Raw genomic sequence first — 22,765 nt, 5'->3', positions numbered from 1 at the left:
CTCGGCAACTTTTACCAGAAAAATAAACTACTTCACCTTAAATTACTGTAAAGACCAATAATCAGTTGGTTTTATATTCTAAGCGATTTTAAAGGCTCAGTGTCTTAAAGAAAATTTTACAATAATCAAATCATAATCAAATTAATATTTGTATAGTAATGGTATGAAAAAAAACTGCATCAGTAATACTGGCAAGTAAAATTGGCCAATAATTCTCAACTGGAGAAAGGCACTTCTGGTTACAATCAATATCAAAACATAGTAAATTACAAATATATTAATAATCTTTATTCAAAAGCAAAATGTGCAAGAAATCATCTTCACTATAAAGCTATGACTAAGGCTGAGTAAAGCATTCAAAAGAGATGTTTCCAACATGTAGAAACACATGACTCTTTAATTAAATAAAGCAACAATTTTATTTACAAGGTCCACACAATTCTTCTGGAAGCTACACCCAGTTGTCTCTGCATGTATGTGCATGCAAAGTCACTTCTCATTTAGGAGCAACCAGAGCATTCAACCTTAAGAGCTGGCCTCCAGCAATCTGCCATTTTAATTCCACATAACCCTCTGGGGCTCACAGGAACCAACATATTTCTTAGAAAATAAATATAACATGTGGCAATGAGCCAGACTTTTCTCTGAAATATTTGTAATTGCGTGGTTATGGAACGGGTTAGAGTAATTATAACAAACTACCAAAGGAAAACTTTGGGTTGGACAATGCTACAACTATGTTGTAGAAGTCACAATGTGTGTTTGTTTATATAAACATTAAGGTAGCTTCTGTAAGCAACTTTAATCATTCCTTGTTCTTTGTATTTTACTAATTATTTCTTTGGAGACTTTAGGATTCTGAATATGATTTCTTTCCTGCGCATGTCATTTTTTTCCCTATGATTCAATTCACCAGAAACTCGGAACTTCTCCAGTTCATCATGCTGGTTGGGAAATTCTGGGAATTGGAAGTCCACATATTTTAAAATTGCCAACTTTGAGAAACACTGACTTAAAGCAAGTATTAATTTGTCTCTGCTAATAAGTATTATTGCAAATTCTGAAGAGTATCTTGTAAATAATGTTCCAAAATATGCAATTTAAATTCATTCATTCATGGGGTTTTTAATCTGTTATTCTAAAAAACTATTTTTTTCCTCTGTATGCAATAGCAGACATTGAAATATTTAACATACCTAAAGATAATTTCTATCTAACTTTCTGTATGTCCATGTCCATTTAATATAGAAAATTATTTCATGCATATACACACACAAGCACACAGATTTATCAGAAACTAATTTCCTACGTTCTATTTTTTTAAGTCAGTTTTCTAGTAACTTCGCATCCTATTATCTGTATTCAGAGGTTTTTTAAAAATATTTTTTTTTATTTTTAATTTAAAACAAACATAACATCCTTCTTTACATGCTGTTGAAAGTGTATCAGTTGGTTATAAAAAGAATTTCGTGCATCTCTTCCACAGTCAACAAACATAATTCATATTAACTCAAGCATTTTAACTCAAATATTTATACATGTCACCATCATATCTCCATTTTCATTTGACTATAATTGTTTAAGCGTCCTTCATCATAAAATATACCAAAATATAATACATAACCACATACTTGGCCTTTCAATTACTATTTCTAAAATCCACTAACACTAAATCCTTATATCCTATTCTAGCTAAACATCCATAATATTTAATAACAAAATTTTCTAATCCTCCTTTCCAAATCACTGTTTAAAATTTACATCCAGTTTCCTTATGTTATACCCATATATATATACGTTGTTATTCTTATCCCTCCTTTATTTGAGGAGCGATAAGAATATTTTTTTTATTTTTTTATTAACCTTTATATATAATCCAAAGGGATTTCTAATCTTCCTTACATGGGTACCATTCAATATTCATATCCAATTATACCATAACACTACACATTGTATACATTAGTAACATTATCAATTATTTATTTAAACTATATCTATTGTCAATAAATTTCACTAAGTTTAACTAGTTTTAAATTATATTCTTCCATCTATCAACTTGTATCTTTCCAATAGCAAAACAGTCTCATAGCTTCTGCCATTTGTGGTGCCAGTCCGCTAATCATCTCCTTGATCAACTTTGTATGGATTCCTCTTAGCAACTCCTTGCTTATAAGATCTTAGAGTCCATTTTTTGTTATGGCAGCTTTGATTAGAGTTAAAATAATGTTTGATCATCAGGACTATCTGAATGCATTTGGATCAAACACTTTCAGAAGTAATTCAACACAGTATAAAACTTGTAAACTGAAAAATTATAATACTGTTTTTAGCATAAAATAAGTCTTTGAAACAGTAGACCAACAGTCTCCAACATTTCTGGTTTTGTGTACCAGTGTAGGTGGAGGAAAGAGGATGGTTCTGTGCAAGTGGCGGGCGAACACAGGCAGCTCCATTTGTGCAAGCAGCAGGCATGTATGCCCACAGCTCACACAAATGGAGCTGCATGTGCATGCTCATCCACCATGGTCACACACCACTTTCACAGCCTGGCTCTGAACAGGATGCGGCCCAGGGGTTGGGGACCCCTGCAGTAGACCACTATGGAAAGAGTAAGGTTTTATTTAATATTTGTTTGTTTGTTGATTTAATCTTATTTACTTCTTAGGATCCAAGACTTCCAAAGCTAATGCAAAATGCTGAATTTACCTTCTTAATCATTTTGGTCCCCTTCCAGATAAAACAGTTAACTTTTGACTGCTTTAGTGCTTAACTAGAAAGTGAAAAACTCATGTTTTGTCCTTCATTTAATGATGATGGTCTATGACAAAAATGAAGATTTATTGATTTATTTCTTCCTTTAGTTTACAGGTAGTCCTCACCTTACAACAGTTCATTTAATGACAGTTCGGTTACAATGGTGCTGAAAAAAGTGACATGATCATTTATCACAGTTATAATCCTTGAGCATCCCTCTGATCATGTGATCAAAATTCAGATGCCTGGCAACTGGTTCATACTTATAACTATTGCAGTGTGGCAGGGTCATGTGATCACCTTTTCCAACCTTCTGACAAGCAAAGTCAATGCGGAAGCCAGATTCACTTAACAACCGAGTTACTAACTAAACAACTGCAACGATTCACTTAATAACTGTGGCAGGAAAGGTCATAAAATGGGGCAAAATTCACTTAACAAATGTTTCACTTAACAAACATTTTGGGTTCAATCATGGTTGCAAGTTGAGGACTACCTGTACTACTGAAAAAATAGAAAAACCAATGTTCGTTGCCCTTTTATTATTAGATAAGCAGAGATATTCTATGTATAAAGGTAGCTGGAGTTGACCACAATTTTCATTTTTCAATATTATTTAAATGACCGAATACCGATTTCTACAATTTTCAAAACAATATATTAAAATTAAAGAACAAAGCTTACATTTGATTTCTTTAGTCATGGTCTTTGAAATCTAATGAAGGTATTTTCCCCCCCTTTACATTCTTTTTTAATTCAAATTATGTGTAACTGTCTGATAGAGAGTGGAGGAAGTATGTTGCCATAGGTAAGATGTCCCAAAGAAGACCAATACTGAACTGACAAGAAACCCCTGAGACAAATACTTTTGTCCTGCTTAAGTTGCTATCTTTTTTTAGTAATTCATTCCCAATTCACTCTTAACCCAAGAACTAATCTGTTTCCAAACACTGTAGAGAAGCAAAACTATTATAAAGAAATAGAAAATGCCTTGGAATGTAGGTCTTCAAACTAGTCTTCACAATTTAAAAAAGTATGTGTGTTCTACTGAGGAAATAGATATCACTTTAACTCCTACTTCACTTGGATTATATGTTTATAAAATTGTCCTAATGTAAATTCAGAGTTTACCCAATAAACTATACAATCAAAATAATTTTATGGAACATAGACATACATTGTTATTATATGTTTAGGAAACAACTTACTGATTGCCATGCAAGCGATTCCATAATTTTGTGTTCACAGCATTCTAGGTGTTTTATCATCTCTCTGGTCAAGCTTGGTTCTGCTTTAATGAAGCTTTCAACAATCATGTATAATTCAAAGGCTTTCAAATCCAGGATGTTGATGATCCATGGAAAAGACAAGTCTGTTTCTATGTTCATGCTCTGTGAAGCATTTCTTGAAGCTTAGGAGAACACAACTGATTAATGTAGAGCAACAAAGTCATGTACAAAATTAGTTACGCTGAATTATTACAAGACTTTATATTTAAAATAACATTTTAAAGATGGTAGATCCCCTATCACCGAAAATGCTTTGGGAAAAGAAGTTTGTCCCAGAAATGACTGATTGATAATGCTTCTAGTTAATTTGAACTTACTGCCATATGTAGCCATGACTAGCTCAAGAGCACAAGCCAACAGAGAGATATGGAAGACGTCATTATTCAAAAGTTTGCTGTAAAAGAAAATAACATACCTCATTAACTTTTTATCATATAAACATTCTAAAACAGTTTTACAAAGTAGAGGTAGCTAAATAATATTTTAGCAAACATACCTGAAATTATGAACTGACAGACGTTTTTCTTCCTGTAACAGATAGAGATATATATATAACTAAAAAATTAGCATAGCATTTTATAAAGCTAACACATAGAGTATTATAAAAAAATATACTGAAAACATACCGACTTTAATAAGGATTCCATCACACGATAGTATAACCTTACTCCAATTTTGTACCTCTGAAATAGCAAATAAAGTATTATTTTACAAGTGAAACATAATAGCAATAGCACTCAGACTTATATACCGCTTTACAGTGCTTTATTACAGCTCTCTCTAAGCAGTTTGTAAGCATATTGCCCCCAACAATCTAGGTCCGTGATGGCGAACCTATGGCACAGGTGGCACGTGGAGCCATTTCTGAGGGCATGCGAGGCGTTGCTCTATCAGCTCCAGCACGCATGCACATGCTGTCCAGCTGATTTTTGGCTTTGATTTTTGGCTTTGATTTTTGGCTGTTTTTCACCCTCCAGAGGCTTCCCTGTAGCCTCCGGAGGGAAAAAACGGCCCAACATGCAACCCTGAAGTTTGGGAATAGACTTCCAGTTTGCGCATTGGGCTGTTTTTTGCCCTACAGAGACTTCAGGGAAGCCTCCGGACGCAGAAAAATGGCCCAACGGGCAACCTAGAAGTCCGTTCCCAAACTTCTAGTTTGTATGTTGGACCATTTTTTGCTCTCCCAGGCTCCTAGAAAGCCTCTGGAGCTTGGGGAGGGCAAAATGTACCCGGCCCACCGGGAGTCGGAAAACAGGTTGTTTTCACCCTCCCCAGGCTTCTAGAAAGCTGTGCACACATGCAAGGGGCAGCGGGGAATGTCACGTGCACATGCACAGGGGGCACGGTGCGGTGGGCATTAAATTATGGGGACATGCGAGCATGAGCAATAGCACGCGCACATGTGCTTTTGGCACCTGACGCAAAAAAGGTTCGCCATCACTGATATAGGTCCTCATTTTACTCACCTTGGAAAGATGGAAGGCTGAGTCAACCTTGAGCCTGGTGAGATTTGAACTGCCAAATTGCAGGCAGCCTGCAGGCAGCAGAAGTAGCCTGCAGTACTGCACTCTAACCACTGCACCACCGTAGTTCATAGTTATGAATACAAATTATTTAATCTTTTGCCAATTTTTGTGGGCCATTTAATTATACAGTACTACTTAAGAATCTACTACAAAAATTTAAAAAACAGAATTCAATGCCTATACAAAAAAAGCATACACAATATCATGACATTTATAACATATTTTATCTTATGAGCCAAAAAATATTTCGGTGTATAACATACTTTTGGAAATACATCACATGGAATTTTAACCTTTTGTTTAAGTAAAGTGCTAAATTTACTCTTATCCCTTTCTTTTTTATACTGCGCCAAATAATAAAAAATACATGCCTCATAGTTGCATGATATCCCTTCATGGGAATGTACCCAAAGCCATTGAAGAAATTATGTATTTAAAACATTAATCTTAGTGATATTTTGCAAAGTCTATGTTAATTAATTTGAGAATTAGTTAGAGACTCTTAAATAAATAAAATTTGACAACCAGCACCTTAAATTCCACCTGAAAACATACCAATGCAGCCCACATAGTAATGTTTCATGTGCTGTATATCTAGCACAATTTACTACTTGCTCAGCTGCATTCTGCACCAATTGTAGTTTCTGATTGCTCGTTAGGGGCAGCTCCACATACAGCACATTGCAGTTATCTAAATAAGAGGTTACAAGGGCATGGGGAACAGTAAGCAGGGCCTCCCAGTTCAGGAATTGAATTGAATTTTATTGAATTTATTATATTTCTATGCCATCCTTTTCCCCGAGGGGACTCAGGGCACTGCTAGTACACCACCCAAAGATATACAAAAGCTCTTCTAGGCATGGTCACCACCAGCAGGAGGTGTGAGTCTAGGATGACCTTACGCATATTATGCACTGGGTCTATCTGGAGCTACCCATCCAGAATTAAAAATGGAATAATCTTGTCTACAGAGGACACAAATCCCACAGCTACCTAATCTTGCTAGAAGTGAGTTGGAGCCCATCTAATCCCCATCTGCCTCCAGACACTGGAATGGGACATCCATAGCATCGGTCAAGGGGCCTTGGTAGATATATAAAACTGGGTGTCAATTCATATTGTTATCTCGCAAATACTACTTTGTCTGTTATGATCTTCAGTTTATGTCAGAAACATTCAACATCCATGGGTTTCTCAGGTTTTTTTCATGCTAGAAATATTTTAGTACTTAAAATCATAGGCCTGACTATCTATCTGAGCAATTTCTGTGATTTGATAAGTCTTTAGACAGTTTATTAATTATTTCAGACATACTAAACATTATTTTACAGAACAATTTCTCTTGTTTAAAATCTTTAATTAAATGCTTGATGTTACATTACTCTTAATAGTGCTAAAACAGCCAAAGCTGTAGGCCTCATCTCGGACTCATTTTCTTTTCCACTTGAATAATGGCAATAGTTGGGTTTTTTTGTCTCTTTCAAGTTTGTTTCAATCTCCTTGTTCTGAAACACCTCTTCTAGACATTTTGCATTTTTTAATTGCTTTAGAAGAGAATTTAGTGAAGATGATCAACCAATAATAACTGATAGCCACCCAGTCACTTTATTGGTGAGATGGATGGCATATAAATGTAATAAATAAAAATAAATAAATATCAGGCTGAGGGCAAGTAAGGCATTCAGCAGGCCCTCTTCAGCAGTGCTCCAATTCTAATTATTGTAGCACCTCAAATGCCATTCATTCCAATACATTTATAGGCAACATTGGTTTTTATTTCATTTTTATATTGTATTAACAAATATGTTTTCTTTGAGTTCTAGATTACACAATGTTTTGATAATAGAACTGATATTAAACACTAAGCTGTTAAAATCAGCTTGCTTTACAGCATCTTACTTGCAGCATCATATTTTTGTTCCACAAATATATAAAGGGTATGAATTAATAAGAATTATGATAACACTTATATGATTAGGAATAGTTTAAACTCAATGATTTCCCCAACTCAATGCATTCCCCAGTTCAGAATTTATTTAATACTTAAGAAAAAAATAGATTTTGTTTTGAACTCTACCTGAGATCCAATTTCAGCACAGCCTTGTCCAACTGCTTCAGCAAATTTGTTCTTGAAGATAATACCCATATTTTCTATTCTTTTCACTATTGATTCATGAGGATTAACTGTGCAGTTCTGTAATATTTGGAAGGAAATCTTTAGATACCACCATCAAAGCTGACGCCAGCCAGAGCACAGTACAACTCAAAATAGTAGTGCAAGATTGGAAAACATGGTGAGACCTGGCCCATAGAATCGTGAAGAGTCAGACACAACTGAATAGGTAACATCATCAACATCTTTAGATACACAATATTATAGAATAATATAGAAAAACAAAATATCTTCAACTATAGGACGAGCTTTAGAAATAGTACATTATTTAATCACTGCTTCATTTTTTTAGCAACAGGATAGGATTGTTTTAATCAGAACAAACATGTAATTACAATACAATAGCAGAGTTGGAAGGGACCTTAGAGGTCTTCTAGTCCAACCCCCTGCCTGGGCAAGAAACCCTATACTGTTCCAGACAAATGGCTATCCAACATCTTCTTAAAGACTTCCAGTGTTGGGGCATTCACAACTTCTGGAGGCAAGCTGTTCCACCGATTAATTGTTCTAACTGTCAGGAAATTTCTCCTCAGTTCTAAGTTGCTTCTCTCCTTGATTAGTTTCCACCCATTGCTTCTTGTTCTATCCTCAGGTGCCTTGGAAAATAGTTGGACTCCCTCTTCTTTGTGGCAACCCCTGAGATATTGGAACACTGCTATCATGTCTCCCCAAGTCCTTCTTTTCATTAAAGTATACATACCCAGTTCCTGCAACCGTTCTTCATATGTTTTAGTCTCTAGTCCCCTAATCATCTTTGTTGCTCTTCCCTGCACTCTTTCTAGAGTCTCCACATCTTTTCTACATAATGGCAACCAAAACTGAATGCAGTATTCCAAGTGTGGCCTTACCAAGGCATTATAAAGTGGTATTAACACTTCACGTGATCTTGATTCTATCCCTCTGATTATGTAGCCTAGAACTGTGTTGGCTTTTTTGGCAGCTGCTGCACACTGCTGGGTCATATTTAAATGGTTGTCCACTAGGACTCCAAGATCCCTCTCACAGTTACTACTATTGAGCAAGGTACTACCTATACTGTACCTGTGCATTTCGTTTTTCTTGCCTAAATGTAGAACCTTAGTCTTTTTACCATTGAATTTCATTTTATTAGATAGTGCCCAATGTTCAAGTTTGTCAAGATCCTTCTGTATCTTGAGCCTATCTTCTGGAGTGTTGGCTATTCCTGCCAGCTTGGTGTCATCTGCAAATTTGATGAGTTCCCCATTTATTAAATAAATAATTAAATTATTATGTTTAAGAAATCAGTTCAGGAGACTAACATAAGAAAGAGCCTTTGAATTAATTTAAAATTTAAACTCACAGATGTATTATTGCAATACAAGAACCAACTTTGCAACGTGAGTACTTTTTACCAAAGTAGTATGATTACTATGAACATTATAGTCAGTAGATAGCAATGATTCCCACTCTTATAACCTCTTATTTATATATTATATTAACCTGCCTTTGAACATAGTTCAAAATATGGAAGTAATCTTACTATTTAGGATCTGCTATTATGAACATGTTACAAGAAACTTTCAGAGTTGTTTTTGTTACAGGGATGAATATTATAGACCTATTTAGGATACAATATGACAAGGATGCTTGCTATATAAAACAATGCATCTCATATTAATACCTGCTTTTCCACTGGTTGGCAAAATATTTATTAATTTTGTTAATAAAGGTGTGCAGGCTCACCTGCCCCTTGTGAGGAACCATCCCCTCTTCCCCTCCCCATGCTGGTCTGCAAAGCTGGAAAGGTTGAGATTTTAGGATTTTGTGCAATGATTGAAAAAGAGGGGAAAAAACAAAGTTTAGCCCATAAGCCAAAAAGTCTGCTTATATTTACTTTTAAGTTCAAGAAAGGTCTTTGAATGTGCTCCAATTTGAAGGACAGGCAATGACCATTTTCTGTGGTCATTGCAAAAGGCATTTTCTGTGTCAGCACATTCCCATGTATGAGATGTTGCCCAGACTAGGACCAAACTGTTGTCATATCCACACTACTTTCAAAATCCTGGGTTAGTACGATGTATAAAACTCAGCCATTGCCCCATGGCTAATAACAGAGCAGGGAGATTGAGGTTGCTTGAGATAGTAATTATTCTCTGCTTAGAAAATTTATTCAGAGCAACAAGTAAAATAAATAAATTCATGCTGTAGAGGAGTAATCATAATTACATAAATATCAATTTACAGAAACTGACTTGTCCTTTCCTCCTGTGTCACTGAGCTCTAAAAAGGTCCTTTGGAACATCCATATGTTTTAGAGAAGTTGTTGGTGAGAGTTGTATATGAGGAAATCCTTTCTGCCAATGTTAACCATAGTGAATAGATACCGTTGAATTTCACCCAATGATTCAAAAAATAATATCAATTTTCTTCTTAATTAGCACTTTTGTTATAACATTGTGTTTTATTCCTGACAGAAGTAATGCCCATCCTGCAAAAATCTTCCTTTTACCAAAATTTATGGCTTATCAGAGAATAAAGAATTAAATCCTGACAAAATAATATACTCTAAAACACCGCTACCCACCCTTTCCAGCTTGGCAGCATGGGGTAGGTGAGTGGCAGGCGCACACGCAGCTCCACATGTGAGAGCGGATGGAGCTCATGCACACACTTGCAGATAGATAGATAGATAGATAGATAGATAGATAGATAGATAGATAGATAGATAGATAGATAGATAGATAGATAGATAGATAGATCGATCCTAACAACTTAAGATATAGCCTGGTTTTCCTGTAATGTTAAGCCATAATTTGGAATGTACTTATAATTAGAATGCTTGTTTTAATAGTTGTCTTACTATGTCTTAACCTGAATCCAGCTATTTATGATGTGTTTTATATTTCATAAAAGCAATTACAAGACAAAACAATTCCCATTATATTCCACTCCATTTAGTTAAACAACAGTATTTTTGCATGCCCAAACCATACCTGAGCAAAAGCAAACATGGGGATTTATTAAATGTTGTTACTATCCTAACAAAAAATAATTGCAGAAATTAAACAACCAACTTTAGAATTGAAGAAAAAGAACTTACATATTCTTCATAAAAACACACAATGGCGTAAAAAAATTTCTAACTTATTGCACAAATTGGTAAGCCAACAAACCTGACCAACAGCAGTATACACTGCCAACCTCTTCACGTGTCTACTTTTAACCAAACTGAATCTTATTGAAACTAACCATATCATACCTGAAGCAATTATTATTTCCAGCCAGAAACAAAACAAAATCTGATACAAACTATGAAGAAGTCATAAGTATAGTGAAATTGTTGCTACTTACATTAAAATAGAAGAGAAGGTTGTCTGAAGGGGTATCACTTGCAGAGTTCAATATTATCATTAACTGCTGAATAGTATTCATTGCAGCTCTAAAGTGAATGAAGAACACTTAGTATTTTCTGAAACACAACAGCATTTAAATAAAGATATTCCTCAGAAATATATATTTTTAATATAACATTATAATTGTTTTTTATAATTGTAGTATTAACATCCTCTGAAGCATTTTAAATTACCCATATTATGAAGAAATTATTTGTAGAGGCAGTGAAGTTGTACGACAATTTCAATCATAGATTTGCTAAATTGATGTAAGTCATACAATGTTTGAAAGCATTCTGCTATATACTGAGAAAACTGCTAATATTAAAATATTGGACCTCTAAAACAGGCTATGCTTACTGTCGCATTTTTCTTTTGAAACTACAAATGTAAATGTATGCAATATTTTAATAAGACCAAAATATATATGAAACTTGACACTTATTTTTTTCAGCTTAAATATGTGACTTACAATTCAGAAATAATTAAATTGAATCATTAAAATAATTCAATATTAATACAATTTAAATGATTCTTACCGAACAGGGGTTTGTGGAAGTACAATAGGAGAATCTTCAATTTGGTTTTTTGTAGGAGTTCTCTCTAACTGCAAACTTAATATAAGAAAAACGTCTCTACACATACGTGTCATGTAGACATATAAAAGCTTCTTATGTTAAACCAAGCTAAAATCTCTGGTCACATTTGTTCCCCCCATCACTTGTGACAGAGTTCTTGTTAATGATAACATTCAAAGAAAGATAGTTACATACTCCTAGCTGAGTTCTGATAATAGTAGTCCCCAAGTGTCCTTGTTCTGTGAGGTTTCTTATTTCATTCTTTTCACTCAATTTTTTTCAAGATGTATTCGATATTCATCTAGTATTTATTCATTCTCATTTCCTTTAGCAAATGTCCCAGACTTTGGCTTGACTGACTCTTGTAATTCAAAATCATATCTACTTATTGATATTATAACTTGGAAGGATCAAATATCCATTTTAGCCCAAGCTTCTACAAAAGCAGCAGCAGCATTGCCAAAGCTGAATATGAATTAATAAAAGAGAGCATACTATCTATAACCAAATTGGACTCTATTCTATTGTCAATAAGATTATACATCTGGATATTCATTCTAATCTTTCATTCTTACATTATGTGCCTGTGAGACACTGCCTGTGAGGCAGCTGAAGCTAATCCTCAGATTATCTAATGAATGAATAGATATTACTGGAACATGGACTATGCAAAAAAGAAAATATATTACCATTCTTCATTTTCATATTTCAAAGTCTCATCTTTCTCTAGAAATAATCTAGCATCAATATCCTTGTTTTTCAAATACATTTCTTCATATTTGGTTGACAAATCTTCAACCTTAAGTTGAAAGAAAAATAGATTCATACTGAAAATGTACTATTCATCTATGATACATTTATATGTAATTTATACATTTTTTAGAAAATGTTGTTTATACTCTATTTATTTACTCCATTTTTTAATAAAAGTTATCATCTAATGCAGTGGTTTTTACACTGTGGGAAATTATTACTAAAGGAATAATATGGGTATATTCTGGGGGTAATTGAGTGATTTATATTTTTTTGTTTTTGAGTCCAGGATCCTATTTTGGAAACCTATCAGAAAAGGGGTAATTGGGTAAAACAGTTTAAGAACCACATGACATGTGACATTCAAATACCTCTACATTAAGAAAAAAGTATTAATAAACTGGTAAGTAGCATTTCACTATTAGAAAAGTCTATCAAGGGACAAATTTCTAATGATCAAAATCAAATCAAGAATTCATAATGGCAAACTGATTTTCAAATTCATTTAGGTTTACCTCCTGAAGTCTTCTGAAAGTTGTAATGCCCATTGAATTCAGAAATGGAATAAAGCTAGTAAAGTAAACATTTTTCACCTAAAATTATAAAAGAGCATCAGTGTCATTTTTCATGCTTAAAATGGTATTAAAATATATGTGGTTTATTACTATAATTTAGTAGCATGAAGACATTGCTACATCTGAGACTTATTATCTAGAATTACATTTAGTTTAGCATGAATTCCTATAAAAACATATGGTTTAGGACATACCATTTGCATGAACTGTTCTAAGCAGATTGATCAGCATCCTAAGTTTTGACCATAAAAAGAGACTAATCATCATCTTTTTCTGCAATACCTTCTGTTATTTTACCACCTGAAAACTAAATTCACTGCATGTCTCAGGATTAGCTTTACTGATTCTATTACAAAGAAATGACAGCAAAGAACAAAGAGGAGAAGGAAGATGTGTTTGACATGTTTGCTGACTTGAGTTATTTGTAAAAAAAAAAAAAATAGAAGTGGGATGTAAATAAATATATAACTAAACTTAAAAATCATGGAATTTGAAAAAAAATGTATAATTAAGATATAGGCTGCAGAAATTTCCCCAAAAAGTTGAATATTCACGACCTTCATGAAGTTAACTATTCATTAAAATATAAACAACAGGGCGGAAACATGTCAGCTTAAAAATCCAGAAATGAACACACTTTTTATTATGTGGACCCTAGCAATTTCCAGGATCTTAATGGGATATGAGAAGAAACTTTCCAAGACAGCCTTCAGCATACTCTGCTTAATTTCCATTCATATTCCATAGCTGATAAAATATAAAGTCAATTATAATTATCGTAAAATAATTTCAATTTAGCTAGTGAAATCCTAAGAGATTTATTTTTATTTAGGATTAGCATTTGGGTGCTTGTTAATACATAAATTAATCATGGAACACTATTACTTTAGATGACATTACATAAAAGACAAAACATTCTACAAGTACTCTTTGACTTATAACAAATGAGACCAGAATTTTGAATGCGAAACAATGTAATTGTAAAACTATTCATCAAGTCATTGGATCCAACTTTAAGACCATTTTTACCATAATAAAAAATATGAGGGAGGATTGGAGAGGGTGCACAAGGATGTGGGAAGATATGTGAGAAGCATAGGTTAGGAAAAGTACACAAGAGGTGGGCCAGGGTGTATGCAGAAGACACCATGTAAACTGGGAAGTGTACATGGATGTGTGGTGTAGGTGAAGGAGGGTGCACAAGTGGCTGATTAGCATGAGCCCAGAAAAACTAGGGAAAGCTGTGTGGGCGGGTGAGTGGGAGGGAAAGAACCACCAATTGAAGAACAACCAGATTGTGAGTGTTCTGGGACAGCTGGACCAGGCATAGCACCCATTCATTCAGTGCTGCTCTCACTTGGAATGGTCACCAACCAAATGGTTGTAGGACTATTTGTTTGTTTCTTTTTTCATTTTTTTGTATTTCTTTCAATAAAACTTGGTAAGATAAATTAAAAATTAAAAATATTTTGCATTAAAAATACAAAATTATAAAAATTCTACTCTCACCTCATCCAAATTACAATCATACTCTTTACAGAGCTCTTCAATAACCTTGATGTCTGTATCAATTTTTGATGTTCTTGCACTTTTATTCTGACCTTGTCTACTTGTTCCAGACGATACTGCAATTATAGATTCTATGGGGGAAAAAGCCAATCATTTGCTTATTGTAAAGGATTACTTCAAAGCAATAAACAAAATTTAAAAAGTGTTTTTAAGTATACAAAAAGGATTTGTTTACTAGATCAGAAATTGTCAGGCACGAACAGATAGATCCACACATGTTTAAGCCCTCCTCCTTGCCAGGCCCAGTGCTTCCCAAAAGAACTATTACATGTGAGACAGTGGGGTATATAGATTATATTATATAGAGTTTTGGCCACACACCAAGAAAATCTAGTACATTTTCAACCACAGGAGCCTAATGAATGGGCTGGTTGCTCTTAGCTTAGCCTTCTTTATAGGATTGTTGCTGTGGGAAAAATGCGAAAAGGGAGTATACCATCTTAAGCTCTTGAAGGAAAGTATAAAACCAGTAGTGGTAGCTGGCCTAAGTTGTAGAACCAATAGTGACCGCTGGCTGGCCACGCCCCCGAACAGGTCCACCTGCCTGGATGCTCGCCCTGCCTCGCCTTTGCCATGTGCATCCATTGCCTCCTCCTGCCTACACACAGGTAAGCACTACAACAGGGATGGTGGCAGGGTGGCGGCAGAAGAAGAGGGCGGCAGCAGGAGAGGGCAGTGGTGGTGGTGGCAGCGGCAGGCAGTGCCCCTGTCCTCATCCCAGCCACGGCGGCAACAGCGGTGGCAGGGCGCCCCGAAATTCCCAGGGAGTTTTCCCACGCAACTTTGGCCAGAATACGGTGAGCCCCAACCCCAAAAGCCGGCAAGGTCCCCAGCGTCGCAGGGCAATCGGCACCGCCTCTACCAAAGGTTGCCTGCCCTTCAGGTGTAGTGCTCACACCGGCTGCCTGTAATCTGCAGTTTACTCATGAGCACCATGCTCACGAATAAATGTGCTCATGAGTAAACTGAAGATTAGAGGCAGCCGGCAGATCCTGGCTTGCTCGCTCGGCTCTCGCCTCCCAGAGCTTGCAGGCAGCGAATGAAACCACCACCACCTGGCTCCGTGCATCAAGCAGGCCAAGCAGCAACAGGAAGAGCACGGACTTCAGAAGGAAGTGGCTGCCAGCGATGCCCTCAGGTAAAGATGTGATCAGGGAGGCTCGATCCCATTTAGGAGACTCAGTTTATTCGTGAGCACCATTAGCCTTTCTCCCTGCCTCTCTTGGCAATGTTGCTCACGAATAAACTGCAACTAGATCTCCCATGTGTTGCACCCCTCCCTCCCAGCCTCTGCCCACGCCTCTGTACCCCAGCTGGGACAGGGTCAGCCTGGAAATCTGAGCACCTGAAATGGCATAGAGGCGCAGGCGAAGGCTGGGAGGGGGGTGCAACATGTGGGACAAGATCCGGCCATCCCTGCGGCCCCGCTCAGCACACCAGCAGGAGCAGGGTGCTGTGGCTGCAACTGCGGGAAAGGCCTGTCAGGGGTGACAAGGGGTGCTCCTCCTGCGGCTGTCAAAGCAGCTGTCCGAGCGAGCTGCTCCCTGCCTCCCCAGGCCAGGCACGCAGCTCACGCCAGACCAAAGCTGAAGCCGCCATCTACTCCATTTGTCCGCCCGGCGTCAGTCACGGCTGAAAGCTTTTTTGCCAGCTGGACGCCGAAAAGTTCTCCTTTTAAAAGCCTCCAGTGATGGAGCATTAGGATTCAACCTGCACTTTAACCAACCAACCCAGCAGGCTCTGAGGTTCCAAGGCTGCAGACGCCTGGGGAATGGGGGAAAATGCTGACCAACTGCCTCCTCCCAAAGCAACCTCAGAAATGTTTAAGCTTGTCTGGAGAGGCTTTTTTAAAAAAAAAAAAAAACCCTGAAAAAGGCCGCAAGATCCAGACATGCCAGTCCCTGGTAAGATTCACATCTTGTGGCCCGCCCCGCCCCATCTTCTGCCCCACCTGCCACCCCCAAATTACACCCCACTGCGAGTGTCTCTCCGCCGTTGTGAGCAGGGAAAAACCTTGCACAGTAAAGAACAACTTCTCGTGAGTGTGAGGCAAACTTCACACAACTGCTGAGAGATGCTTGCAGTGGGGGGCAAATTTGCGGTAGCAGGTGGGGCAGGGGATGGGGCGGGGGACGCCGCAAAATGCATGACTGGAAACTCCGGATCGTGCGGTTTTGGGTTTTCCCCAAAAATCCCACCTCTCCAGACCTTGCACAGTAAAGAAAAACTTCTCAGAGTGCCTTGCACTCACGAGAAGTTGTTCTTTACTGTGCAACAGCCGGGAGTTGTTCCTAGGCTGCAGGTGCCTGAGGAGGGGGAGAACCCTGCCTGACTCCCCTCCCAAAGCAAATTTTCAAGCTTGTCTGGAGAGGCGATTTTTTTTTAACAAAACCCAAAAAAGCCACAAGGTCAAGGCTGCCAGTCTCTGGTAGGATGTGCATTTCGCGGCCTGCCCCGCCCCAACTGCTACCCCCAAGTTGCACTCCACTGCGAGCATCTCTCAGCCATTGTGTGCAGGGAAAAACCTTGCACAGTAAAGAAAAACTTCCAAGAGTGCGAGAAGTTAATTGCCTCACACTCACAAGTTTTTATTTACTGTGCAAGGTTTTTTTCTTCCACACAATGGCTGAGAGACGCGACAGAGTTGCCAGACTCTGGTAAGATGTGCATCTCGCAGTGGGGTGCAATTTGGGGGTAGCAGGTGGGGCTGGGCGGGGCCACTAAAGAAGGGGAAACAGGGGCAGGAGTAAATAGGTAAAAATTTCAAAAAAATTCCTACCTTTTCCTGTGGCCATAACTTGGTGGGGGGAGGTTGTGTGACTGAGTGGGCATGGACGTGAGTGATGTCAAGTTGGTCATATCCACTCAGTCATATGCACGCCCAACTAGCCATGCCCACTGAACCGGTAGTGAAAATTTTTGAAACCCACCACTGAGTTAAATGTATTGTTAAATATAAAGATTTAAAAGCTGTCCAGAGTAGCTTCAAAACAAGATGGGCGGCAAATAAATTTAATAAATAATCAAATAATTTAATGTTAATCAGGTACTACTTGATTAACAACCACAACTGAGCCCAAAATTTCTGTTGCTAAGTGAGACAGTTGTTAAGTTTTGCGCCATTTTACAACCTTTCTTTGTTGTAAATACGAATAAATATGAACCGTTGCCAAGCATCCCAATTTTGTTCACATGACAATGGGGATGCTGCAATGGTCTTAAGTGTGAAAAGCGTTCACAAGTCACTTTTTTCAGTGCCGTTGTAACTTCAAACGGTCACTAAGCGAATGATTGTTAATCGAGGATTATCTGTAAATAAAAATAAATGTTTTCAGAGATATATTAACAAGTGAGGTATTTGTGGCCTTCTGAATATTGACTTTTGAATTACCATCAGCTGTATCTCCAATACTTTAATATTATGATGCAGTAGCAACTTCAGACCAATCTTTGATTGGCCGTCCCTATATAAATCAAAACATGATATTCCAGCATTTTTAAGACTAGTTTACAAAATACAAGTATATCTTCCATTCTGTAATGTGAATATAAAACATTTGTTTCAGTTTTAGTTCTGGAAAAATAAATATAGGAATGTGTATTCGCTTTACATTTGGTAATGTCTTTCCAGTTGTTTTTCCAGTTTTTATAATCACCATTAGAATTATAAAGAGCTGTAAAAGAAATGAACAAATAACTTTTTGTCCAGCATGAGAAAAATATTATTCTAAGCCAGTTGCATAGACTAAAATAAAATAATTCACATACAATAATTCATTAATTTTCAGAATTTTCCCAAGCATGATTCAAATTTAAACATTTCTATTTGTGCCTGCTCATTTAGATCATTATATGAAAAAGTGTTATATTGCAATTAGATAGGCAAAGAATGTCAGAACCTGGGAATAGAATTAAAAGACTCAGCCTAAAATTTTTATGTAGCCACAAGCAGACTAAGTCAGCACCCTTAAATTCAGATGATCTTATCTTACTCCCAGAAGATGCTGTTAGATGAGAATATTCCTGTGCATCAACATGAGTAGCAACAAATCAGTTTAATTAGACTATGTATGGATCTGATCTTTTGTACCTGTCACAAATGAGTTAGAAGTAGAAGAAAGTGATTGTTGAAATGAAAACACAGCTATGAAATGTATAAGGCAAGATACCATCTTTTGAATTGTTATAATTATTTTAATATAGACATTATTATATTGTTAATGAAACATATTAAATCCTTACTATAAGGTTCTTTAAGTAGTGCAGGGGGTAATTGTCTGGTACAATAATCAAAAACACACAGCAGAAGCTGGAAAGAGATAACCAAATCATCTTCCATCTGCAGTATTTTTCCTGAAATATTAAATAAAAATATTTGTGCTGAGTATAAATCTTTAGAAATCAAGACTTTTTCTTTTAAAATGTTCATCAAAGCCATTATAAAATAATTATTTGCTCCTTTTCTCCTGTACCCCTAGTTCAGAGGAAGCTGTAAAATTCATAAAATGTTAGTAATAGTTTGGTCTAATGCAGTGGTTCCCAAACTTGGCAACTTTAAGACTTTAAGCTCTGCTGGCTGGAGAATTCTGGGAATTGAAGTCCATAAGTCTTAAAGTTGCCAAGTTTGGGAACCACTGGTCTAATGCAAGGGTCTGCAAAATTAAACATTCAGAGAGCCATTTGGACCCATTTCCCACAGAAAACACCAGGAGCCATAAAACCTGGGTAGGCATGGCCAATTTGACATCACTCACTCCCACCTATGTAAAATGAAGGTCGGTCTCAGTCTCTTTCTCTTCCTCTCTTTTCCTCTCTCTTTCCCACCCTCTCTCACTGTCTCTCTCTCTCTCTCTCTCTTCCTTTTTCTTTCTCTCTCTCTCTTTCTTTCTCTTTCCCTCTCTCCCCTCCCACACGTGGCTCCAGAGCCAAAGGCTGCTGACACCCAGCCTAGGGGTTAATGCTAGAAAATGGTAGACCCTAAGTTCTAATTCCATCTTAGCTATGAAAGCCAACTGGGTGACCTTGGGCCAGTCACTCTTTCTCAGCCCAACTCACTTCACAGGGTTATTGTGGGGAAAACAGGAGGATGGTGTGCTGGATATGTTTGCGGCTTTATTTGTAAAAATAATATATGGGATAGAAATAAATAAAAAATAAGTAGAGGAATATGGAATTTCAGCTGGTACAGATATTAAATATATTCCTCTTTCTTTTGCTCAGATAAATTGATAAGATAAACTTTACTCAGTCATACCAGAATAACTATGCCATTATAATGCATTTTTAAAATGTTGGATTGGAATAGAGAAACTGAAGTTCAAGTTCCACTATGAATGACACATGGTAAGTCATTTTCTTGTTGCCACACATTTTTATTATAGAAATTATATGAGGAGAGACTATCACAATCCTTTGAGATATCAGAATAAAAATAAGTTTTAAATATTCTATAATATACCACTCAATAATATTAACGTTTACTTGTTTTTATTGCCTTGAAACAATATAAAACCAAAAAGTCCCCCAAATACTTCATAAATCAAACCATTATTTCAATTATAAACACAATTTGAAATGAAGTAAATTGCATGTAATAATAAATATGATTTAAACATACTTACCTTTTGCCAAAAGAAACATGATCCAGCAGTTTTTTATAAATAAGCAAGAACTTATTTCAGCACAAGTTCTACAAATAAAACAGTAAGTTTACACATTTGACCTTTTAAAACTGTTAGGAATATAATCTAATGGTTGGGTTGGCAATATATAAATCATGTAACAATCCTATACCTGTTTCTTTAAATCGTACTGTAAATGTGATTGATTGCTCTTTTCCTCAATCAGCCATAAGAGGGAGCCAGAATAACTGTTTGTTAGATGCTGGCTGATCTGATCTGAGTGTTTTGGAAGCTGGCTGTTAGAAAGTGCTGTGAGCTATTGTAAGTTTTGCAACTGCTAGCAAACTTTGAGTACCGGACTGTTTGTAGGACTATGTTATTTGGATTATCCCTTAACTGAAAGACATTGATGACTGACTGTCTTATCCGTGTATGACTTGGACTGTTTGATGTACTCTGATACCTCTATTTCCACGAAAGTAAAAGCTTATTTAAACTGCAGTGTCTCTGTATGCTGGTTTGTGTGTTCTCCAACACAACTCTCACAACGCTTCTCTGAACATACTCGTTTTCCCAACAGGGAGCTTACATAACAAAAACAATTGCAAATATAGTTGCATAGACCTTTTCAGTCAAATAAAATAGTTAAATAGGAACATTTTGTTTACATTTTTAGGAAAAATGTTAACATAACACTACATCAATGAAAGTAAAACAACATGATTGCATAAGGAAAGATGGAATGTTTATTTTTGCAATTGAAAAATAATAACTTTATATATATATTTAATTTGCATTATTATCATTACTATCAGTATATGTGTTATTCTTCTGTGTGTTGCTTGGGGAATCCAAGCATGGGTTAACTTTGTCCATTAGCCTTGAGACTGAGTTATGCAAATTGCTGGCCACGCCTCCTCTGACTGGACTGGTTCAGTTTTTTAACTCTGTCCAGCCTAAAGAGACGCAAAATTATTCTCTCTGGGTTACTAGACAAATTCATCATTATTATTATTATTCAGTTTGGATTCCCTTCACCAGCTTGAGCTCGGCAGCCCTTTCGTGGCGCCAACAACCGGTCTTTTCCTAGGTACCGGTGACTCACTAGAGGGTGGCCCTATTGGCGGACGCTTAACCACCTTCGTCCGCCAATGGGAAACCATAACCTCAGACACCTGGGCTCTTCAGACCGTGAGGCTGGGCCTCACTCTGGAGTTCCTGGCCATTCCCCCGAGACATTTCATCAAATGCCCAGTGCCCAGGTGCCAGGTAAAGTGGTGCCTGATGGACACAGAAATCCAGCATCTCATTTCCATCAGAGCAATAGAACAAGTGCCAAGGGGGCAGGAGGGTCTAGGTTTCTATTACATACCCTTCCTAGTCCCCAAAACATCGGGAGGATGGCGGGCCATCCTAAATTTGAAACAGCTGAATTTCTACCTAAAGTACCAAAAATTCAAAATGCAATCACTCAAGAGTATTCTGGCGAGCATTCGCCAAGGTGATCTTCTCACCTCCATCGACATCAAGGAGGCATACTTACACATGCCAATACATCCAGCCCATCGAAGGTTTCTGCGCTTCCACTTCGCGGGGCGTCATTTCCAGTACTGCGCCTTACCATTTGGCCTATCATCGGCCCCACAGACCTTCACCAAACTGCTAGCAGTGATCGCAGCCTCACTGAGGTCAGTTCCCGTAAGAGTCAATTATCTAGACGACATCTTAGTCTTATCATCTTCCCAGGCCCAGGCTTGTCACAACCTACAGCTGACGATCGACACCCTGCAGGATCATGGATTTGTACTGAACTTTCCAAAGAGCCACCTGCACCCGTCCATGTCTCTTCTGCATCTCAGAACAGTCATCAATTCAGAGACTTGAGACAGTAGAGTCTGCGGTCCCTTGTGAGTCAAGTGTTCAATCAGAGGTTACCTTCCCTCGCAGTATTGTCCCAACTTCTAGGGAAGATGATATCTTGCGTAGATGTTGTTCCTTGGGCAAGGTTCCACGCACAACCACTGCAGTGGTATCTCCTCCCATTCCAAAGGGCTCACACCAGTCACTCTCAGGCCAGGGTTCGCTTACCGACCAAAGTGTCACTGTCGCGCTGTTGGTGGATGTCATCCCGCATCTTCAAGGGATGCCTCTTCAAGGAACCGGAGCGGATTGTAGTTACAACGGATGCGAGCCAATTCGGGTGGTGGGCCCATGCCCTGGACCGAATGGCACAGGGTCATTGGGCTGTCCAGGAGCTAAGCAACAGCATCAATCGGCTGGAGCTACGGGCTATCCGCTTAGCCCTCCAAGAGTTTCGAGACCTGGTTACATCCAACAATGTGTTGATCACTGTTCCTTCTAAGGTGCATGGCAGTTTCTAACTGCCGCGCAGTGATTTCTGTCACAGGCTCCGGAAGCTGAGGGGCCTCAGAAAATCTAGGGTTAGCATAGGCGCGGGGACGGTGACAGGAGCCTACACAGCACAGCCGGTTTCCTAGGACCTCCTAGGCGCCGGCTGCGCTGCTCATTACCGTCAGTCGCCCCGTGTTCAGCAAAGCAAACGCAGGGAAGTCC

General features: G+C 37.6%; 1 protein-coding gene across 3 annotated transcripts in view; it reads right to left on the bottom strand.

Moving 5' to 3' along the window:
* The window catches only part of LOC148045581 (retinoblastoma-associated protein-like), a 62,956-nt gene that overhangs the window by 22,816 nt on the left and 17,375 nt on the right, over positions 1-22,765 (bottom strand). The window contains exons 6-17 of one of the 3 annotated variants that reach the window (XM_087716647.1): positions 20,192-20,259; positions 18,813-18,923; positions 14,511-14,641; positions 12,942-13,019; positions 12,363-12,472; positions 11,635-11,709; positions 11,055-11,142; positions 7,647-7,763; positions 4,670-4,726; positions 4,540-4,571; positions 4,361-4,437; positions 3,963-4,165 (exon numbers count right to left, since the gene is read on the bottom strand). In XM_087716647.1, coding sequence (XP_087572773.1) covers positions 3,963-4,165; positions 4,361-4,437; positions 4,540-4,571; positions 4,670-4,726; positions 7,647-7,763; positions 11,055-11,142; positions 11,635-11,709; positions 12,363-12,472; positions 12,942-13,019; positions 14,511-14,641; positions 18,813-18,923; positions 20,192-20,259 — 1,147 coding nt within the window. Of the gene's footprint in view, positions 1-3,962; positions 4,166-4,360; positions 4,438-4,539; positions 4,572-4,669; positions 4,727-7,646; positions 7,764-11,054; positions 11,143-11,634; positions 11,710-12,362; positions 12,473-12,941; positions 13,020-14,510; positions 14,642-18,812; positions 18,924-20,191; positions 20,278-22,765 lie in introns of those variants that run through there. The other 2 variants (XM_087716645.1, XM_087716646.1) reach the window with 2 other exon arrangements.

This window comes from Thamnophis sirtalis, unplaced genomic scaffold, assembly GCF_051295495.1.
Source record: "Thamnophis sirtalis isolate CommonGarterSnake01/CBP01778 unplaced genomic scaffold, rThaSir2_p1.2 scaffold_5, whole genome shotgun sequence".
NCBI lineage: Eukaryota > Metazoa > Chordata > Lepidosauria > Squamata > Natricidae > Thamnophis > Thamnophis sirtalis.
Note: the sequence above shows the minus strand (reverse complement) of the source record. Positions and strands in the feature narration are given on the sequence as shown.